This window comes from Sturnus vulgaris, chromosome 1 (genome assembly GCF_052056855.1).
Source record: "Sturnus vulgaris isolate bStuVul1 chromosome 1, bStuVul1.hap1, whole genome shotgun sequence".
Classification (NCBI taxonomy): domain Eukaryota; kingdom Metazoa; phylum Chordata; class Aves; order Passeriformes; family Sturnidae; genus Sturnus; species Sturnus vulgaris.
This window is the reverse complement of record NC_142243.1, coordinates 124,171,525-124,194,129: the sequence shown is the minus strand read 5'-3', so window position 1 is coordinate 124,194,129 and position 22,605 is coordinate 124,171,525. Positions and strand designations below refer to the sequence as shown.

The 22,605-nt window shown below is 36.3% G+C and overlaps 1 protein-coding gene across 8 annotated transcripts in view; it reads left to right on the top strand.

Annotated features, from left to right (window-relative positions):
• EYA1 (EYA transcriptional coactivator and phosphatase 1) overlaps positions 1–22,605 on the top strand; it is a 144,782-nt gene that overhangs the window by 89,031 nt on the left and 33,146 nt on the right. For all 8 annotated transcript variants that reach the window (XM_088176175.1, XM_088176159.1, XM_088176166.1 and 5 more), the window contains 4 exons: positions 207–393; positions 11,344–11,483; positions 12,661–12,744; positions 18,716–18,805. In XM_088176175.1, the coding sequence (XP_088032301.1) occupies positions 207–393; positions 11,344–11,483; positions 12,661–12,744; positions 18,716–18,805 (501 nt within the window). The remainder of the gene's footprint in view (positions 1–206; positions 394–11,343; positions 11,484–12,660; positions 12,745–18,715; positions 18,806–22,605) is intronic.

The following is a 22,605-nucleotide window of genomic DNA, read 5'->3' as shown; positions in this document are numbered from 1 at the left end:
TAATAAACTACTTGTATGAGAAGACATACTAAATTATATGTAATTTAGATTTTGTTTTACTGCCTCACAGTTTTAGGTCCTACAGTATCCAGTCTGGGAAGCATACGTGCTCAAAGTCTGACATGTGTTTGTAGTTATATTTTGGAATTTATACTAAAAAGTAGCAAAAGTTTGATGGACTATTCAGTTGGTTTTTTGTCTTGCAGGAATATCCCTCTTATCCCAGTTTTGGCCAGGGCCAATATGCACAGTATTACAATAGCTCACCATATCCTTCACATTACATGACAAACAGCAACACCAGCCCTACGACACCCTCCACAAATGCAACATACCAGCTTCAAGAACCACCATCTGGCATCACCAGTCAAGCAGTTACAGATCCTGCAGCAGGTAATTACATGGATTTTATGGTCCCTATGAGGCACGTTTTTGTAAGTTGAAAGGGGATTGAATTGGATTTTTTTTTTTTGGGGGGGGGGGGGATAGTTGTTGATTTTTTTTTAATTATTTCTTAATCCCGAGCCTGTGGCATATCTTGGACAGATTTTAACAGAAAATAGACTAAAGAAAAAAGAAGATCAGCAAAAGTTTTAAAGCTTATCTGGCATACAAGTTGTTTGTATTTATTTGTAAAATGTTTGTGTTAAAAATTGGTAAGTCTTTACAGTAAACAAGAACTTGGTGCTTTTAAACTCTGTATTCATTAAGATAAAGATTTTTCTTAAATAAGACTGAAATCAAGAGGCCTTCAAACCATAGCTCAACTGTCTGCTTGAAAGAGAACTTTTGAGCTCTTTATTTCAGAGGACATAATAATGCTTGCAATGGAGAGTTGAAATTGCACAAGTGTTTCCATTTTAAGAAAAGATTTTCAGTGGCTTATTCTTTTTCCCAGTCATTTTACCTTTCTTGGTGGAATTTGGCAGTCTTTTACTAGTTGAGATACTTTTTGAACATATATGCCAAACTGCTCTAGCTGGTTTTGGAAATAAGGGGTGAAAAATACTTTTCTCGTTATTAAAGAAAAGTTAAAAATCCATTTTTTAACAGATCAAGCATGTCAGTCGTTAGTAGATGGCAGAAGTATGAAGTCTCAGAGAGAAACTCCAAGGTTGCAGATGTGTTTCTCAGTAATGCAGGAAGAAGCAGTTATGATTTGGCAGTGGTATCAGGTGGTTTTGTTTCAGACTTCTTTGAGATGAAGTTGGTTTTAGTTCTCTTGAAGTGTTTGATGGGGCTTATCTTCCATGTGCAATGATAAATTTTACTATCATTTGCTTGGCCTCTGATGCTTTTCTGCATGAGTGTGCACCTTAGAAAATGTTATGCAGTGTTGTCTCTTGAGACATTTGCTGCAAGTAGAGAAGAAAATACAGCTGGTGTATGCATTTATATATACGAGGTCACGTGTGTGCACTGCATCTGAGAAAGGAATCTTTCTAAATATATGAGTGCTTATTGGGGTCTGTGGCATTTAGATATGAATGCATATTGATGTCTGCATAATTATCCTGCTTTTCACTTTTAATTTTTTTGTTGTTTTCTTGTGGTTTTGTTTGCATTTTGTTTAAGTTGGAAGCAGTAAAGTTCCTCTTAGCCCAAGACCCTGAGGTGATCAAGATACTAAAACTAAATCATTGTATCATCTGTGTCTTGATCTTTTGCAAAATCTTTGCACATATTTTTCTAAAGTCATTGATCTTTACTATAGCATTTGCTTCCTAAAAGCTAAAGTAAATGTGCATATGAAGAGGTATATTTTTCCCAAGCTCAAATTTATTGTCTTAAAGACTGTCCTCCTATTCAAATATTTTTCTGTTCTCTATAAGCCTGAACAGAGCTTTTCTCAGTTCCATTTTAAGAAGTCTTGCTTTTCTCCCTCACATCTTCTATATCCTTGTTATGACAGTTTTGCCTAAAAAATTTGAAATAATTTGGTGGGCTACTTTGTGGGTGAGTTCTGCACCTAATCCTTCTTCTGAATTGTTGTTTCATGTATTGAAAGCTGTACATCCAAGGTTGCCCTACCACTGCTTGCTTATCCCTTGCTCAGAAATGGCATTGATAGGACTGCCATGTCTTTTCCCAAGACATTAACGTTACTGATTTAACGGTTCTGAAAATATTCCTTCCAGCACTTTGCAAAAAACAATTTTTAATGTAGCTATGGGGTTATCATGGACTGGCTGCCTTTACCAGGGACAGAGGCACATTTAGGAAAGTACCTGCTGTGGACCACTCTATTAGAAGGAGCTGATAAAAGTCATCTCCATCAATTGGTTGCAATCAGCAGAAGGTATAGGGCCAAATTTCTCCATTTTCCTTTATGTAGTTTTTCTTTATGCAGTTAAGTTAGGATCAAGCCCATTTAGGCTCCTTCTGTATTGACTGAGAGAGATGAGCACTTCTAATTAGAGTTCAGTTTAACACCAGTCTTAGTCCTGATGCCAAAGCCTTTCCTACCAAAGTGGTATGAGAGCAGTCTAAAGTGCCTGACATACCAGGAGAAATCAGGCAAGAATCTTTTGCTGCCTCTCAAACCTTCAATGCTGGTAGAAGGGAAGGAAGAACCTGTCGGTGAATCCAGTGCTGTGCTTTCCATTTCTCCTTGGACAGTGTAAACGGTTGTACTTTTTTCTTGTTGAGGTTTATTGCTAACCCTCAGTTGAGCTCATACACAGTCTGCTTGGAAGACAAAGCAAGACTGGGCTCAAAGAAAAGAGGGATCAACATGTAGGAAGGGAATGCTGGTGGAGTGGGGACAAGTGGAAGGCATATTCAAGAGAAGGAAATTAATAGTTGGGTCAAAAAATACAACAAAAGAGCAAATTAAACAAATTTTTATTACAATTAGTAAAATTTCTGTAGGCTGTTTTGCCACATTTGCTCAAGTTAGGCTGCTGATTCTTTACCACAACTGGAATGCTTCATATGAGGGATGGTGGGGAGCAGTGCAGAGCCATCACATTTAGTAGGATGGGCTCCAGCTGCTGAATTGCAGCTGTCTATCCTTAAACATCTTCTAAATTAAAAAAAAAAACATGTAATCCATGTGGTTATGAACTATGCCAGGACAAGCACAGAGCAGCCTTCAGACTTTACAGAGGCACCAGAATAACTTGACAGACATAGGTGGTTTCTATGAATTTGGGCCAATAAATGAAACAGAAGAGTCTGGTAAGAAAAATGTGAAAAGGAGAAAGTAATTATGTGCTCTTGTGACATTTTTAGTACAGTTTTGCAGACTCAGAAATCTCAGATAATTTCACTTGAAATATGTTTAATTCCTTGTCCAAATGTAAAATAATCCTTTTATGGTTCCCCTCGGTAACTAGTTAAATTTGAAAGTTTTTGCCATGCAATCCAGAACATGCAAGGATTCTTGCAGAAAAACCTGAAATTTTTCACTCTCAGTGTTGCTTCTTTCTCTTTGCTTTCAGGATTTGAAACTTTCTTGTACCACAGTCAGAACAAAACCATTCATTGCCCAGAGGTTTATAGTCTTTGTGTCTATAAATCAGATATACAAATTAATGTTATTTTCTTGTGAACAAAAGCCTGTATTTTTCTTAGTGAAGTAATCAGAAAGTTGCTGGGTTTTTTGTCTAAGCTAGTAGTATCTAACAGAAGTAATAATAATTAAAATTATAAAACAGAAGTAGATAAATGAGCAAGTATTCATTCTCCTTTCCAATATTCAAATTCACTGAAATATGTTCAGAGTGAACCAAAGCAGTATTTCTTTGTTTCATGTAGGTAAGCTGTGTAGCTCTTTGCTGCAGGATGTTATGGATGCAAAAAGTTTATGCCAGTTCAAGCATAACTTTGCTCAAGCAAAGCTTGAGCTTTTTCAAGCTCAAATATTAGATTTACACAGGCAAGAAATCCTTGATGCACAAGATCACTGGAGACTAGGAATGAATTAGTACTGTGTGGATGTCTGTCCTTTTTATGCTTTCTTACCTAGTTGCCAGCTGTTTGCCAGTGTTGAAACTTACTCTGGACAGATGGAGTTATGCCCCCATCCATTATGCCTACCTTGATGCTCAAAAATTCTTAGAGTAGCATTCATAACATGTATTTCTAGAAGTTCATATAGAAAAACCCTGCCTTTTCTAAAGCTGTAATAATTTTTACTTGAAATATTTCAACTCCATCATCACAGCTGGTAATAAAAAATTCGTGATTTGTGGGGTTTTTTTTATTATTCAGTCAGGAAGGCTGAATTTATCCTTCTATTTCATATGATGATGTATTTATAATTTATTAAACAGTGTTTCTCACAAGAGAGACTTGCATTGTTCTTGAGATCCAATATCTCATTTTCCTTGGTTTCTGTAATAAGTGTGTTTAATAAATTACTGGAAGGTTTGGGAGTTTTTTCATATTACTCACATACTGCACAGTGCAGATTAAAAACCTCACAAGGGCTGTGCCAGCCAACAAAACTCAGCCTCAGATATGGTCACTGTTTTGCTCTTAAAGACTAAACTTCTTTTTCTTTGAGTACTATATCACATTTAGTATTACAAAAGGAAAAGCAACTTTTACAATTTCTTCTTACTGTATTTCATAACAATAAACTAGAGACAGAAAAGTGAAAGAAAGCAAATAGTTTATATAGACAGCTTTTCACTAATACCTGTATGGAAAGAAACGAAGCTATATTCACAGTACATTTCTGGTATTCTAATGTTTGTTCTTTTTCATAAATATAAATGAAGAGTAAATCTAGAGGATATATTTACACAAGGAAGGAAAATCACAGAAAATTCTGTAAAAACAGAAATTAAATTGGATACAATAATGAATGGCAAAGTGCAGTACTGGTTTTGTTTTTCTCATAATGGTTGTTCTCCTGGGATGTTTATCTTTGGTTTCGGTGGGATTAAAAATAACAATGATTTCAAATTGTTTGAAAACTGAACTAATGAGTAAGGAAGAAATAGCTAAAAAGGATACAGGTACTACTGGCCCATTATGGATTGTTTAACTTTTTTTCTTCAACAAAGAATGCTGGAGAAAAAAAAATCTGGACCACTTTATGTTGTGGTCATATATAGTTTATAAATACTGTTATATATGATATTTTGACCTTATTTAAATATGCAATCCTAAATCAAAACCTCAACCAGGCTTTGAAATAAATAGTCATTTTTGCCACTATTTTTAACAGACTGTTGAGAGCTTCTGTCGAGTTTATAATAGCATGCTCTTAATTCTCAACATATAAACGTTAGATTTGTTTTTCAAGTGAAGATTTTAACATTTTGTCAAAACAGCACTAGAGATATACTTCTGTGATCCTGCCAGAAGGCATTATTGTATTTCTTGCAATACTTACTTAGTGCTTTTACTTACTACTAATACAGTACAGATTTTTTTATAGACAAGTAAAAAAAAAAATCTGCAAATACATGTGATTCTGCTGGATTGTTTAATCCTGGTCCAGTTGTATGCAAGTAGAAGTTTGTATAAGTGCTCATGGAATTTGTGTTTAGTTTTATTTATGCAAAAGGAAACTTTAATTATTCAAAAGTAAGAAAATCATAGTGTGAGACTGACATATTCAAATTGAATCTTGCATTTTTATTCTGGTACACAGGAGTTGAAATAACGCTGTCAAAATGAAGTGTAAGATTTAAGGGGAAGCCATTAATCTGGGCACAATCTAAATGGAAAATTTTTGTACACAGCTTCTTGCAGAGAAATTTGACTGTACTAACTACCCTAGACTCACCTCATCCATGTAATTTACATTGTGACATGAGATATGATTACTTTGATAATGTATGTTTACTTTTTTTTGCATAACCTTTCAGTGTAGTAAGGAAAAAGTTTGACAAAATTTGCAATGCCTTTGTCAACAGCAAAAGCTCTACCCACACACACACCAGCTGGATTTACCTAGAGACACACTTGATTTTGGGCTTTCTGACACAGCCAGTTTTCCCCAGATTTGTCATTGAACACTTCTGCTGTACGTCAAAATCAACAGTAAGAAAATTCAGCAATTACTATGGGGGGATTTTCATAACAAACATAAAGGAATTACAGAACATGGTGTTGCAAATGATATCTCTGCAGCTGTACTGTCTGTTCATAAATAACCAAGATGTTTTTATTTTTGAGATGATGGAAAATTGTCCTGTGTGACAAAATCATCAACACTGCCCTGAGTGATGTATAAAGGGAAGTATAACCTTATGAACTCTTATGTCAATTTGCAGTTTTATGGTGCCTTGAAGCATAGAGGAAAGTCTGATACAGTATGGTTCATGTATTTTAGTTAAGCCAGAATGTAAACTTATTTCATTCCTCACAGTTATGTTTTTGTCAGGCTTGATGTCACTGTATACTACAAGGCTTGCTACCAGGTCAGAAGCAGGGGAGTACCAGTCACACCTGGAAAACAAGATATTTATAGAATCTCAGTGTAAATGTTTTTTTCTGACTGACTGTAGAAATCGAGTGTGTCTTTTACACTTATCTAAGGTTCAGAAGAGGGTGCAGCAGAAATAAGCTATAGCATTTTGTGTCTGCCTGGAGCAACGTACAGAGAGTACCTATGGCAGAAAGATCTAAAATTATGTGTTTGTGCATGGATGCAGAAGAATAACTGTTGCTACATAATTAATGCAATTGTGTGAAGGTGTTGCAACACAGGGAAATGGCTGTGGGGGTCCAGACTGATGGATCCACTGTGCTGTACCCTGCCTGCCCCAGGGGCCATCATCAGGCACCCTGGGAGCATCAAGGACTGGCTGGGCTTGTGTAAAATTTGCCCTAAGCACTTTTCCAGATATTCTTGTCTCAGGGGATTTCCAGACCAGCTATTGTTTCTGTGTTTAGGGTGTGCCTGCATTAGCATTTTAATTTTGAGTAGGGTCTTTTTGATGTGAAGCTTTGGCTCAGCAGAGCAATCCTAGGGCACCCAAGTGGAGTCCCTCCAGTCAAAGCTAACCTGAAATGTGTGCTTCTAGAACACATTCTTCTGTAGAACAGCTTCTAATTCCTCCAGCCCCTCCTGAGGATGCCCAGGGGGCTGGATCAGAATGCATTTGCACTGAAATAACCTTTCAGAAACAGCCAATGGAGCCTGATGTAGTTGCCACCACTTGCCTGATCCCACAGATCCAACTTGCTAATGTGGTGTAGCTGTGGCACCCCTGAATGCTTCACTTCCAGGGATGTCTTCAGGCTCTCTTGAACCCATGTAATATTTTGGGAGCCTGACATGGGGGGTTTTTTTTGCAAAATGTGTACAAATCTTGTAGCTCTTATCTGAACTCCTTGTGTTTAACCAGGCTGCTGCCAGCTCCCTTTGGTAATCTTGCTTTTGTGTTGAGCAGGCAATGGATCTGATCCTCACTCCCTTCTCTGCTCACGATTATGTAGAGGTCAGGGTCTTCTCCTGCACTTACTTGTGTTTGTGATGCTCAAGAACAGGATAAAATTGAATTCAGTGCTTTAGAAAAATTGTGATTTCACTTGGCTAGTATTAAAGTATGTCTGTTACCATAAAGTCAGCTGGAGTTTAACAAATTGACCTTCTCTTACCAGTGATTATAGAGTAATGGGTATAGTGATAACATGGTTTGTGGCTATGTAAATTGTCTTCAGCAAGTCTTTTGATGCCCTGGCAGTTAAATCTTAAAATCTGGCACTTAACAATTTTAAAGCAAACTAGACTAAAGCAGTTTGGCAGGAATTACAGCAGAAGGATAAAAAACTGTTTAGGGAATCATGTCCAGAGAGAAGTCAGTGAGAGCTCGCTGTTAAAATAGAAGGATGGCTGCAGCAGCATTCCTCAGTGTCTGCCTTGGGCCTAGCACCAGACCACATTTTCATTAATCATTTAGGTGACGGAACAGAATGTGTTTGCCTATTAAATATGTAGATGACACCATGCTGAGAGGGGCTGGGAGGCCTTTGGAGACGGGATGAGAACTCAAAAAATGGAGATGTGATCTGAATAGGAGCAGGTGTGAGGTATACATTTAGGCAGGAATGATGAACTGCACAAATGTGGGATGGGGAATGTTGGCAGCTTCTTCCAGGCTCTACCTTTTCCTGCAGACTGCTCTCAGTACCCCAGATATCAGTGGCACACAGAGTACCCTCAGCCGCTGTTGTTTTTCTTTCTCCAGAATTTGTCAGGGCTTGGGCTTGTCGAGGCTCCAGGCTCAGCTGGACACTCTATTCTTTAACTGGGTTTCCTTATGAGGCCCTGAGAGTGATCAGTGGGCAGTGAGCTGGTAACCCAGCCATGCACACAGACACTTCCCTTCACCTACATGGAATGAGTTTCTTGCACACAATGCCATGTTTTATCCCCACTGGTTACTGCTGTCTGTCACACTGTTTGTAGCACACTGACCTCCTGAGTAGATTCAGGAGCTGCAGGTATTAGCAATGTTGGTTATTCAGTCATGTGCAAGCTTTGGCCAGGTCTTTGAGAAGTCACTCCTTCCTCAGAAGATGATCTAGAAATGCTGAGTCTAATCTAATATTTATGGATATATTGTAGAAAATGCAAATTTTTTCTGGCCAAGTGGTGTCCAGGGGAGGGTAGTCTGCAGAACATCCAGGAAGTCAAGCTTTGCTTGACTTTGCTTTGCATTATTTTGTACAGTTTGATAAGACCATAGAGAATGAGAATCAGAGCCTGGCAAAGAAGATTGACATGGGAGGGTTAATCTAACAGCAAAGGGGATCAGTGAACAGTCTTCAAATGCATGCAGATACAATGAAGGGAATAATTTTTCCCCTACTTTCACAGATTAAACTTCTACTGCTGTAATGAATACTGAAGTTGTGCGTTCTGATGGCACAGCTGTCTGGGCAGCAGAGATTCCCCAGAGAGAATCATAAGAGCAGGACAGACAATTCTTCCTTGGGAATGATGGAAGTACAGTGGTCCCAAGAAGGGGTCCTGAGGCAGGGTTAGGAGTCTTTCTGTCAGGTGAGAGTCTGGTGCATCCAGACAGATTACCTGTGAAGGGGAAATGGAAATGAGCCTCCACCCAAACTTGCAGCCCTGTGTTTGAAATTTTGAATGAAGGATTCATAAGGGAAAGGTATTTGCAAAGATGGAGAGCTGGATGCCACTTACAGACAGACTTTCTTCCCTCCCCCCACCACGCTCTGCTCTGTGTCCTCGCTCATTTAGGTTTGCTTGTTTATTTGTCCTGAAGTTTTGTTTACATTCTCTCCATCTTACCTGTTCCCTATTTTTGTTAGTATTATTCCTGCAAGTTTTTACTTGAAACTTTTAGGCATTCTTACCTGTTCCCTATTTTTGTTAGTATTATTCCTGCAAGTTTTTACTTGAAACTTTTAGGCATAGCATGTCTGAGAGAAGAATTTCTAAAACTGGGAACTAAAGCCACACTACTAAAAGCAGTGTCAGAAATCAAAAGCAGCTGTAATTTAAATTAGTCAATAGGAAATGCAATTTTTCATTACATCTAAATTTTAGAGTACATATTTAGAACATCATTGACCAGTATACCTGTTGAAGAAATCTGGTCTGTTTATTTTATGGGGTTATAATTTATTTCAAGGCTTTTGCGCATCATTTTCTTTCTCTTCTCTTTTTATTAAAGATTTTAATAATCAAAGTAGTGTATAGCAGAAAAATTAACTGAGAAAATTGGTACTATTTGTTACAATTTCTTATTTGTGATTAAGTGCAATAGGTGAAAGAGCAGTCAGCATTCAAATTTTAAATACTTTAAATTCATATTCTGAAGTGTGCATTGTCATAGGAAAAGATGTATATTATTGGGATGTGTAGATAGATGTGGCTGGATAATTTTTGTTGTTTGACACATATAGAATCACTCTTTTAGTACAAGTCAGATGTTTTCAGAAGATTCTGTGCTTAACCTTGAGTTACATCTTAACGTGTTCTGCTTTGTTTGATGTAGCCTGAAATATTTAGGTAAATATATAATGTGAAATGTGTAAGATATGCTAATTCTCAGTAAGTGTAGATTTGAAGGCTGAGGATGAGAATTTCAAGACCTCTTCCTTTCATTCAGCACAAGCAACTGTTATTATTTTGAGTAATTGTGCATATGTGGTGTTACACAGATGTCCAGAGTCTCCTCCTTAATCTAACCTTTGACCTCCACAGGATGTTTTCCTAGGAGAGACAATCCTGTGTGTGAGAAGTATACCTGTCTGTTCAAGCTGGAATGCCATGGTCTAGGCAGATTCAAATGAAAATTTTTCTATCTTCTGGACTCTAAAGAGTAGTTAATATTAACTGAGCAGTAAAATTGAGAAACATAAAAATACCAGGTGCCTTCACTAAAGAAGTGTTTTTAGGAAAAACAAAAGGAATCATGGTGGCCATCAAATTAAAAGTATTTGTGAAATTCAGACTATGAAATGAAGTTTTCAAAAGAGATTTAAAAATGTGTTATTGCATTTCTAAGGACTGTGGTACTGCTAATTAAATTATTGGGAAGGATAATTGATGCTCCATGTCTGCTTTGTTAATGTACAAGCATTCACTATGATGGAGTCTATGGATGTTAAGAGTAGCAAAATATCTTCAAACTAGCATGTTTTCAGAAAAACTGTTGTTCTTAACTAGATGAATCATCATTCTTTCTTCACCTGTTCAATAACAGTAAATGTTCTTATAAATAAGTGTTGCTGAAGCATAATAATTAGAACACAATACTACTTGTAAATATTTGTATCCTGTCTTGAAGGTACTCACTGGAAATGTTCAGTGTTGAGTAAGCCTTTGAAAAATACTAGAAATATCATCTTCATAGTTGATACATATTTAATGCTTATTAATTTAAATTACCATAGGAAAATAAATACTTTATCCTATATTTAGGAATAATTCTATTCTTCTGTAGCAATCTAAAAATATCTCCAACCAGGCAATTTGGAAAATTTTTCAATTTATATATGTCTGGGTCTTTTTCACACTTGGTCGGATTTTTCTTGCCCAGCACTATGACAGGTATTTTATAGCATTTAAAGTATTTAAGTTTGAAAAGCTAGAGTTAAATTAATTTTTTATGAAAAACTGGTATCCCTTAAATTTTTTTCTTTAAATTACATAATAATTGAAGGAATGAAGCAATGAAGTTTTTTTTTCTATTAAGTCTTTTATTGGTGTTTATGAAATAGTTTATTACTCTTTCTTTACATATAACTTGATCTATATTGAATTAATTTATGAATCAATATTACCACTTACAGTTTTATATTTAATTACTTTAGTTAGGACTGGGCTTGGTGGAAGCAAGTAAGTTGAACATTCTGAACATTGAACTGAAGAGTAAAAGTCTTCTTCCTTTCCTACAACAGAATACAGTACAATCCACAGTCCATCAACCCCCATCAAAGATTCAGATTCGGATCGATTGCGTCGTAGTTCAGATGGGAAATCACGTGGACGTGGCAGAAGAAACAATAATCCTTCACCACCACCTGATTCTGATCTGGAGGTACTCTATATTAAATGTGTTTGGCCTGTTACAGAACTTTAATTTTATCATTATTTTCCACAAAGAAGTGTTGTTTACTCATCAAAAATAAAGTGGCATTGAAGCTCCCTTTTTCCTAACAGTATTTTCATAGAAAATACGATTTTTCTTCTAAAGAACCTTCTTCGGGAAGAGCTCCTGATTCCTTGGAAAAATACGGGGTGTTTCTTCCTCCTTTTGGTTAAACAAAGCAAACAAACAAACAAACAAAAACAAACCAAAAGTGAAAAAAAAATAAAGAAAAGAAAAAAAAAAGGAGCAAGCTTTTCCCAAGGCAAAGAAAGGTTTTCATTTAGACAGGAGACACTTCTAGGACAATAGTGGGGTTTGTTCTCTCATGCTATGTTAACATTCCTCCCAGTGGCCCATGGTTTATGTTGAGAGCACATCTCCAGTGACAGACCACAGCTATGAGTGTCCACTCTGCATTACTTTTCCTTTCCAGAAGGAAATAAATAATATAAATTATAAAATAAAATCTCACAAGGGTTTAAAATACTTGTATTTGAACACTTTATTTTTCATTGAGTTATCATTTTGTGTGTGGTCAGAGGAAAAATTTAAAACTCGTATTTTCCTTTGTTTCTAGGCAAAAGAATTATTTAATGATGCCATAAGTTTTATACAAAGATCATCCAAGTTTATGGTTTTTGTTCTTCAGATGCCTAAAATGCATTAAAATTAACATAAGGGAAATTAAATGCTCAGCAGCAATCTGCTTTGTGTTGGTTTTAGAGGTAATTTTCAAGGGCACTTACATGAATTTTTGTAAGACTTTTCTTTTGTAAGACTTGCAGAAATACAGAATTCTAACCCGAAGATTTAAAGCTTCAAAAATTACATTGTACAGTCTCATTTTCTGTGTATATTTGACCATACTATAATTCTATTCTAATAGAAGGATTTTATATAGGAGCAATTGTAGTAAAAAGCTAACAGATTGTATTACCCTATCCCAGAAAAGAAAAAACAACAAACTTGTTAGTTTTGAAAATAAATGGCAGGAAAGCTATGGTTTTAATATGCAACCATTTCAGCACAATTTTCCCATTTGTGTGGTTACTGATTCAAATTTTAACTTTCTATTTCAAGTATTAGCTTCACAAAGGAACACATTGATTTGATTCTCTTTTTACAGAGAGTATTCATTTGGGATTTGGATGAGACAATCATCATTTTCCATTCCTTGCTTACAGGGTCCTATGCTAACAGATATGGAAGGGTAAGTGTCAAGAAACTAATGGAAATGTTCAGTAATATTTGATAATTTATGGTTGATACACAGGGAATACTAGAACATTAGTTGATTTTGTTGATTAGTTGATTAGAGCCAACCTGGTACTGACGTTACAAGACAAAAAATATCAAGCTGTTTCATATGTCAATTATTTGCAGTTACTCAGCTCTTATATTCAGTACATATTTAAATAGTGTTGGGAGTAGTACTTTGACCACTTGAGGTTTGGTTTGTAGATACAGGTTGTCTGAAACCTCTTGATAAAATCTGCAAAGGTCCCCTCAGAGAGTGAAGAACTTCCAGGAATGATTGCTATGACAGATTGGCTGTGTTCTGTATTGAGAGGGGAAGAGGGGAAGAGGGGAAGAGGAAGAATGCTTTTGGACATGGCCAGATTAGTCTAAAATTTTTTACCTTAGGTTTTTTGGGTTTTTTTAATCAAAATATTGACTGATGTTTTTGAAAGTCTGCTTATGAGTCAAATATTCTATTATGCACAGTCTATAAATCATAACTGAACTGATGAATATGTCTACAGACAGCAGATTTCCTTGGTAATTCTCAGAAGAGAAACATGATTTTAGGTGAATAAGGAGAGTTTACGAATGGAATGTCCTTATGAGATCAGACTTCTTTTTTTCAGGATTGTGTTTGAAAGCTAACAGCTTGTGCTAAAATATGTTATAGCCTTTTATGTTACTTCATGTGAGTCATAACTGGAAAGTGATTTTTTGTTAACCTCAAAAATTTCTACATGTAAAGAACAACTGCACAGTTTTGTCTGGTTTCGTGTAATGCCTCTGTCTTCTTGCAAAGCTTCTATTTAGCACCAAAAGGTTTTACCCTACACCCAGCTGAGTGAAGGGCAAAGCTACCTCCAGCTCAGTCTGTGCCTGGGTCAGGTTCTGAATTTCTCTCAATAGCTTTTTGCACTGTCCAAATCTAAAGCAGTACTACTTTGCAACCTTTCTTCCTTGTTCGGGTAAGGTTTATTTGCAGAAATGTTTACGGTAATAGTGGTGTATCTGTTTGAGGAATATAATTAGATTTTTTTCATTATATGTCAGAAAAGCAAGTTAATTCAGCAGCCTTGGTTTCCTCGGTGTTGTTAGTTTATATTTAGGTAGTAAAAAGAAACTGGAACTTAAATGTTTCAACAATTATTGTATGGATATGTATGGACAAAGGCATTATAGAAGAGTATTAAATATTTACCAAAAGTTATTTTCTATTTTTCAGACTAAAACCAGCTATTGTGTGGTATCCCAAAATCTATGAAAATTTAGTTCAGAATGAGGAGAACAAATCCCAGTGCTCACAAAAAAGCTCAGTGACAACAGAATCTCAGCACTGGCTTTTGGGCAGCAGAGTAGTGCTGGAAAAGCATAATTAATTAGTCATTGCCATAGAAGTACTAATGTGAGCCCGTTTTTTTCCATTTGTTACTAGTTCCCTGAAGTGGATTCATTAATTGGGGCCTGAACATAAACACTTTATTGCTGGCTGGTTGAAGTTGAGGAAAGTGGCTGGTGTTCAGTTGCAAAGAGATATAAATACATGTGCTGCAAGGAGGGGGCTGACTCCTGGTTGCAGCTCCATCACTCTTGGCACTGTTTATATAAGATGTAGCTTTTGCCTGGCAGGCTCTGGTTGCATGGCATCTGGCACAATATTCCTGCATTGCTAAATGGCAGCCAGCTGTTGATGTTGAAAGGAATGATGGCATTACTGCTTAATCTTTGGATAAATACCAAATCTTTTTGGTGAGGGGTAGCAACATGCCTGTGCTTGGCTCTCAGATGATGCCATGAAACTGTGCCATTCTGTTTTTTTCTTAAGGTTTCATTCAAATCAGACTTTCTCTTGGGTTATTATTGACAGCTTCAGACATCAGCGATTTCCAAGGATGTTAGAGAAAGACAGCATCAAATGTTCAAAGCATTTTAGGGTTATTTGTGGCAGCAGAAGGTGCATATTTTTAAAATAGTGTTTGCCTGTGATTACTGGCCTTAAAAATCAGACCATATATTAATCTGAAAAAAAAAGAAAGTTGAAGGGAAATATTGTTCTTTTCACCTGTATTCTTGTTTATGAGCAATCTAACGTCTCATAAATCTGCACTATGGTCAGGCCTAGAAATGCCCTTTTAAAAAAATAAATCTAGGATGATCACATAATCATTAAAATACAAAAGCTGGATCTTCAAACAAACAGAAATGTCCTAATTAAATAATAGAGGATTTGGCAACTTGGCATTCAGCTCTTTTCATAATGCCTGAGCAAGTTTCATGGTGAATGACTATGAATGATGTGCAGCCTTGCTGCTGAAGGGATTGATTTTCTTTGCCTTATTCTCTACCTCATTCCTCCTAACTTCTTCCTTGTGCCACCCTTTTCTGTATCTTCTTACTTTTTCATCTGTTTTTACCACCTGCTCTCCTTTAGCTGCTGTTGTGCTCTATTTTCTTCCTGCTTTTTTCCTTCAGTTTTGTTGTAACAAAATAACACCTTTATTTTTCAGTTCGCACGGTCATGGCAAAAATTACTCCATGGAGCACTACATTTTTATTTAAAGATTATTATTTGAATTTAGTGAATTTAATGGAAATGTATGAATTTCTAAGAATATGCCCTTCCAGAAGATTAGACAAAGAAAACAAAACATTTCCACTTGCTTTTGTATTTTTTTTAGCTATGTACAGAGAGAGATGTATTGATCAAATATAAAGTTGCCAGTTAGTTTAATTGACATTAGGGCTGATTAAGTTTTGGAATTTGGAAAAAGTTGGAGCCCTTTAGGATCTTGGAGCAGGTGAAAATACATCTCAGAATTGGCACAGAATACTATGGTCTTTATATACATTTCCATCCTCAGAGAAAGCAGTTATACACAGAGGTTTTAAAGGAATTTTCCTTTAAATTATAAGCTATTTTATTGTGGTTTAATATACTTTAGAGATAGAGGAAAACAAAGCCTGGTTTCACTTAACCCTTCATTTGTGACCTGTAGACTTAAGTGGAAAATAAGCCTTGTACCCAAAGTGAACTTTCCTGTTTTTCAGCTTCTTGTTTCTCCACAAAACAAAGAAATCGAGTAGGTAGAATTTAGAAATGACATACAGGCAGTGTTTTGGCTCCAATGCCAGTATTGAAAACAAAAGGCCTACTTAAGCAGGTTGACATTGGTATTTCTTTTCTTTAGTTAAACTGTACCTCCCTCAGAGATTTGTACCTGATTTTGACCATACCTGAAAAGACACTGACTGAACCTGCAAATCCCAGGCAGCAAGAAGAGATTGTTAGCTTTCCTACTCATTGTGTGACACCTCACAGTAATTAGTTAGAAATTAGTGGCTTAAAATTGCAAAAGAAGGTTGGGTACGGGATTATTTTTGTAAAACCTTGTTCTAGCCTTGTCTTTTTTTAAAGTTTACAGCCCCCACTGCAACGTCTGATGGCAGAGTTTGATGTACTATGATGCTTTAAACCAAGGTTCTTGTGCTTTTCATTAGAGCAGTTGCAAGTTTGTGACTACACAGACATTTAAAACACTAATGTAGATAAGGTTTTTGCTTCTGTTAAATATGTAGCTACTGAGAGCCACAGTTTAACATAGTTTTTGTGTTAAATGGAACTTCCTATACAAAAAGATTGTATTTAATCTAGGAATTAAGCTTTCTTTGAAAAGCAATCCATTTTGTTTCTTCTTTTAGCTTTTGTGTTATTTAATCTGACACTTTCAGTAGGTGCCAATGAGTTTCTTATTTTTTTTCTGCCTAATTAAATTAACCTCATAAATGACATTATTTTATTATTACTTTGGAGAAAACCATTCTGTTTTATTTCTGCCATGTAAAAATACGTTGGAGCAAAATGTTTAAAAAGCTTTACAAAAACCTCTTTCTACAGACTCAGAAATGTGATTAAAATGTTCAATAATAAAAAAAAGCAAGTCGTGTACACTGAAACGTAAAATATATATTTGCAGCCATTCATTTAAAATTAGTCAAATGGGTTCATAACAATATCATGCTCTGTTGCCCATTTACTCTGCTTTTCAAAATGATGTTCCTATTTAGGGGTGGAAGTCAGAAGGGAATTATTTCCACCTTGTTGCCTTAGTAGTTGATAATTAAGATGTAGCTAGTGATCTTCATTTGCATCTTAGACCTTTAACCCATCTAATTCCTTTAATAGCTAGAGCAGAGGCTCCTGTGAGGTGTCTTCTGTTACTGCTCAGGCAGAACAGAAATCCTTGTCTGTTTAAAAAGAAGAAAGCCCGATGAACTGTGTAGGATGATGAGGTGCTAACTGGGCACAAAGATAAGCAGCAATGGCAAAGGGAGAAGAAGCCTCAGGCGTAGCTAGGGAGAAAATACCACCTGCTTTCCACCTCACATGCCTATAAAACCAAAGCAGAGGAAGGCGTAGGTCTACAAATAGAGCAATATTAAAACAGAGAGACAGAATACTTTTGTTCATATTTTAAAGTCTTTCCATTTGAATTAAGAAGCCAAATATTCTTTATTATTTTCTTCGGTTTTTGGTTGGTTTTTTTTGTTTATTTTTTTTTGGCTGTGCCAGTTTAAATAGAAGACTTGTTTTTAAGGTCAAAGTTCATCAAAATAGCATGATGCAATTTTTTTCCACGTTTTTAAGGGCTATTTCTTTTTTATATTTAAGAAAAACTTACTCCTAATGGATGTGAGTTCAAGAATAGATGTTTTGTCTGCCTAATGTAGTTTTGCTTTGAAATTTTGAAAATTATTTCTCTGGATAGCAGTTCTTGGGTTTTGGCATTTCCAGAAGGCAAACAGGCTGCCAAATCACCATTCTTTTCCAGCTCTTTACTACTGACACATTTTGCCTCTTTAACCAGTAGTTACAGAAAAATGTTTCAAAGTTCAGAGATCATGTTGAAGCACCTATTAATTTGATTGAGAGGTGGAAAAAGAAACTGAGGACTGCATCTCTTGCTTTTTGACTGTGACTTGTCATCAAGTTTAGAATATTAGCTTATTTTAAGTAAAATATGGGTTGTCACTTCTTCAGTTCTGTTTAAAATATAATTCCTAACAAACTAACATTATTAATAGAGGCTGTTGTGGGATAATATAACATGTTCTTTCAAACTCGTGCTCCTGTGCACTTGGATAGACTTGGCATTATAAATGAGAAACTCTATATCAGATGTATGTATTAGGCTCTCTTTTCCATTTTTCAGATTGAATATATATAAAACACCAAAAAACCAAAACAAGACAAACATCTGTAATGCATTTGGTAACCACAATGCTGAACATGCTTTTTGAGTTTATTAGCTCAGCAAGGAATAAATTGTTACGGTAATTTCTGTAGAGAAGTTAAAGTGTGTTATGTATTAATAACAAACAATAGTTTTGTTCACTCTGTACGGGTGGGCCAGACTGGAAACATAATTAAAGCTTGGTTTTGTGGACAATCAAGGAGTGGTTTTAAATATAATTGCCATTTACAAATAAAACATAAATACTTATTTGCTTTAATGTTACTAGGTATTCCTAGGACTGAATCCTGTCATTTGTGACCAACAAGAGTTTATTTTCAGTAACAACAGTATTATCATATCCCTGGTTGATCATAAAACTTGTGAACAGTTGTAGAATCTGGAGAGATTTTAGGTTAAATGGATTTGCCCTTTCTGCACAGAAGCAAGGAGCCAGTGCTGGGGATGCATGAGGGTGACCACAGAAGTCCCACTGCAAAATCAGGGAGTCAGCTGAGTTAAAGTCATATTTTTGAGCCTTACTGGGGAGTGTTGTACTACAGGGTGAGACAGTTATAGAACTGGAACTGACAAAGCAGATGTTGCATTTAATACAAGTAGTAAGTTATGAAAATCTGTTCCTCAGTCTGCATTTGGGTATGTATGTTAGGCACAGTATTGATGGTGTACTTGCTTAATTTCTTCTTTAAGGATCCTCCCACTTCTGTGTCCCTTGGACTCCGAATGGAAGAGATGATTTTCAATTTGGCGGACACACATCTATTCTTTAATGATTTAGAAGTAAGTGTTCATTCTTTTAAAACGTACAGAGATGATCTGATATTTAATATTTGTCTGGTTTTATGTGTTGTTAGATGGTTTGACGATTATTTGCAAAGTTTCGATACAGAAATGCTTAGAAAATAGCTGTATCATTTAATCATCAGGATATATAATAATATCTATACCAAATATCTGCACTGGCCTTCAAAGGTTGCTACAGTTTAAATGGTAGAGTTTTTTACTCAGGGGTTTTAGCACTTATCATGACAGTAGACAAGTTTCAGAAGTGGATACACTGAAAGAGCCTATAAACATACAGAATTCAACAGTCTGCACAGGCCATTAAATATTAAACTTCAGCTTCTATGAACAGTTGATGGCTGGGTACAGATTTCTTTCTTACATCCCACGGTGGGCAAGTGTCACCTTAGCCCCGAGGGACATCATTAATGTTGTGTGGGCTGTCCCTGGGCTCCTCCTGGGGCTGCTCTGCCTGCAGCAGGCAGGGGCTGTTCTGTGCCAGGGTGCCTCTGCCTGCAGCAAAGGGCTTTTTTAGCCTGCCAGGGCTTTTTTAGCCTGCACAGACTATGGTTTGGCGACGCTTGGGAGATTGTTCCAAAGCTCTCCAGACTGCTGAAAGAGACTGTCACTGTAATGCCTGGCTGTTTCATCTTAAAAGGGAAAAAAGCAATTTCTGATCACATTTTAATAACGCAAAAACATGAAAACAGTCAGATTTCTTTCCCATCATAGTGAAGACAGCTGTTTATTTAAAATCCAGCTGTTAAGCAAGCTTGTGGTGGGGCTGCCAACACACATTAATCATCAAGTTGTTGTTTTGCTAGATTTTAGAATAGTGTGTTATTCCAGACAGCAAAAGAATCTAAAAGATTCAAATGCAACTTTTGCTGATCAAAGTTAATTGGCAGCAATTGGCCTTTAAATATTTCCTGATGTTTCCCTTTTCAAAATCAAGCAAAATACACCTTATTCAATAGATGAGCCAAAATAATTTGAAAAATGCCAGTGTGTCATAGACCTCAAATGTGGTTTGTCCAACATCTGTCCTATATTTTGATTTCTTTTCATCTAAAAAGAAACCATTCACAGATGATTTGGCATCTTAGAACATAATGAAATTATTGAACATGCTTTTTTTTCTTCCATTCCTTAGCATATTTATTTTTTATACTTACAGTAAAATAGCTGGTTTCTTTGAATTTTAAAGTAGCATTTTCTTTCATTAAGGTATCTGTATTTAAAGGTATGATTGTTTTGGATATAAGAAGCACCATCAATGAGTTGCATGTATAGGACTTATTTTTCAGATTTCAGTCTAAAAATATAACAATGCTAGTTTTTTCCAATTCTGTTTCTGATTTCTGGTTATATTTCATTTTACAACAGCGGAATGAAAAATACTACTCTTTCCTTATTTTAGCAGTATATTTAATAAAGTTCAGTGTGTTTTCATTTCATTCTGGCTGTGCAGAGCCAGATATGTGGCTACTTCATACACAATTGTCAAAGTCACTGACTTTGATGGAAGTTAATCAGTGACTCCTAGGAGTGGTGGATTATCTTCTGCTAATGGACATGTTGCAGCCTTAACAATACAGCACAGTAGTTCATTCACTCTAGAACTTCGAAGCTGTGTATGAGGAAACAACTGCTCCGGGGGGTTCATGAAGGCAGAGGAGCTCACTGATAAGCCTGGGTCTTTGCATTTCCACCATAACAAGCCAATATATTTTGTATGTCCAAACGGAAGTGTAATAGTTTGTGTCTGTACCCTCGTCTGTCTTCCTCATACATAGAGGCACCCAGGAGTGAGCAGTTGTGTGCATGTCCTTGTACGTGAGCTCTAATTCTTATGTCTGGGGAACATGAGCTCCAGCCTGAAGGATCATGCCTTGTCCAAGGAGTGATGAGGTGTGCAGCCTTCAGAGTACACAGTGAAAGGGTGTAAGAGAACCTCTCCTTTGTGGGAAGCAGCATGTGAGGACTAGACCTCATCACAGACTGAGGCTTTCAGTTCAGCAGCAATGACACAGTTTTTGGAGGAGCATGTGGTCCTGGAGCCACAGTCTGTCATTCTTGTGAGCATCACCATTTAGCTACCAGGGCCTGCCAGTTTCCCAGGGGCTGTGACCTCGGGGCAGATTCCTCACATCCATCTCAGAAACTCAAAAGTCCTTGCTTGGTGGTTTGGAAGTTCAGGCTGCTCACAGCTTGACAGGCTTTTATGAAAATTGTGGGCAATTCAGTTTGGACATGCCTCAGGCTTAAAGCATCTATTCTCACTGATGAAGGACTGAGTCTGAAAGATCTAGCTCAGGTCTAAGCTTTCCAGTTCATGAGCACAAGTATCTGGGCTGTTGGGGTTGAAAACATTTGTAGGCACCATTGCTAGTTAGCTGCAGAGCTTGGGTATCCTTGCCCAGCAGTTGTATGAAGAATGGCAAAGCTGGATTTGGGACATATCTAACCCACAGAGCAGATGTGTCTTTGAGTCTAGGATTAATTCAAAGTGGGAACCTGAAAGCTGATGCCCTCTGTCCCACCCAGGCTCAGAGGGAACCCTTCTTGGCACATAGAGAGGCCACTTTTAAAGGCAGGCAATCATCTGTCATAACTTTGGCCTGTGAAGCACATTTTTAGAGATACCACAAGTTAATGTTTTTAAATAAAAATCTTCTTTCATCCAACACATTCCAGAACACTCTATAATCAGAATAGCTCTCTTGTTATCCAAGTGAAAATACTTTTTCTTCTTATAAAATGCTAGAAAATGATTGAACATTTTGAATGCAAAGAGCAGAGTTGCAGCAGTGATCTCTGAAGCACAGTGTGATTTATGTGTGACCTAACTGGCTTTTCAAAGCTCAGCCAAGAGATTTAGAAATGTTACTAGGTTAAATTCTAAAGTTCGGCAGTCAGTTTTTAGTCTGTATAAAGTGAATCAATGCCAATGTGTATCAATTGAATTTAGAAGGGGGTACAGCCAGGTAAATTAATCATCTGTTTTTATGTATGTTGTTCTTTATGTAATAGTACTAATAATGATAATAATAGTAATATTTGCAATTGAAAATTTCAAACTCATTGAAAAAAACTGAGTGAGATCTCACTGTCTAGCTCTGAAGTCAGTATTCTGTTTCTGGATGGGTGAGGTACAGTTAGATTTGCACCCTTTTACTGGTTCTTATTTTATTGCCTTGAAAAAATAAAATAAATTGCTTATTTCCTTCACTTTGCACAGATTTATTTGAAACAATTAATTCCAAAGTGATGTAATAGCAAATGATTTCTGATTTTAGGAACACTTCTTAAACAGCATCGTAAAGGGGTATGACAAGAATTCTAACATACTGAAAAGAAAAATATTAATGTTTACTTATGTATAACTTGATCTAAGTACCATAATAAACAGTGTTTTCGTGCATTAGCAGTAATTTAATAATAAAATTATAGAAGTGTACTAGGCTATACAGTAGAAGATTGTGCAGTGTTCTAAAAATTTAGATTCCAAAGTCTGCATTTGGGCTTCTGAACAAGAGCTTTAGGTTTTCAATTGAAGTTTTTTTGTTTAAATATCTCACACTCTCTGTTTTATGGTTGAATTTTAATTGTGTGCAAGAGGGAACAACTATATTGATGTAGTGCTCTCGAGAACCACAGTTACCTCATTTGAAAATAAAGTTTGATTTTATATGCTGATTGTGTTGTGAAAGGGATAATAAGGTATAATATTTTAAAGATGTATATGGAGCAATTATACATATTGTGTATTTTAGGAGGTATGCTCCAGTGTTTGA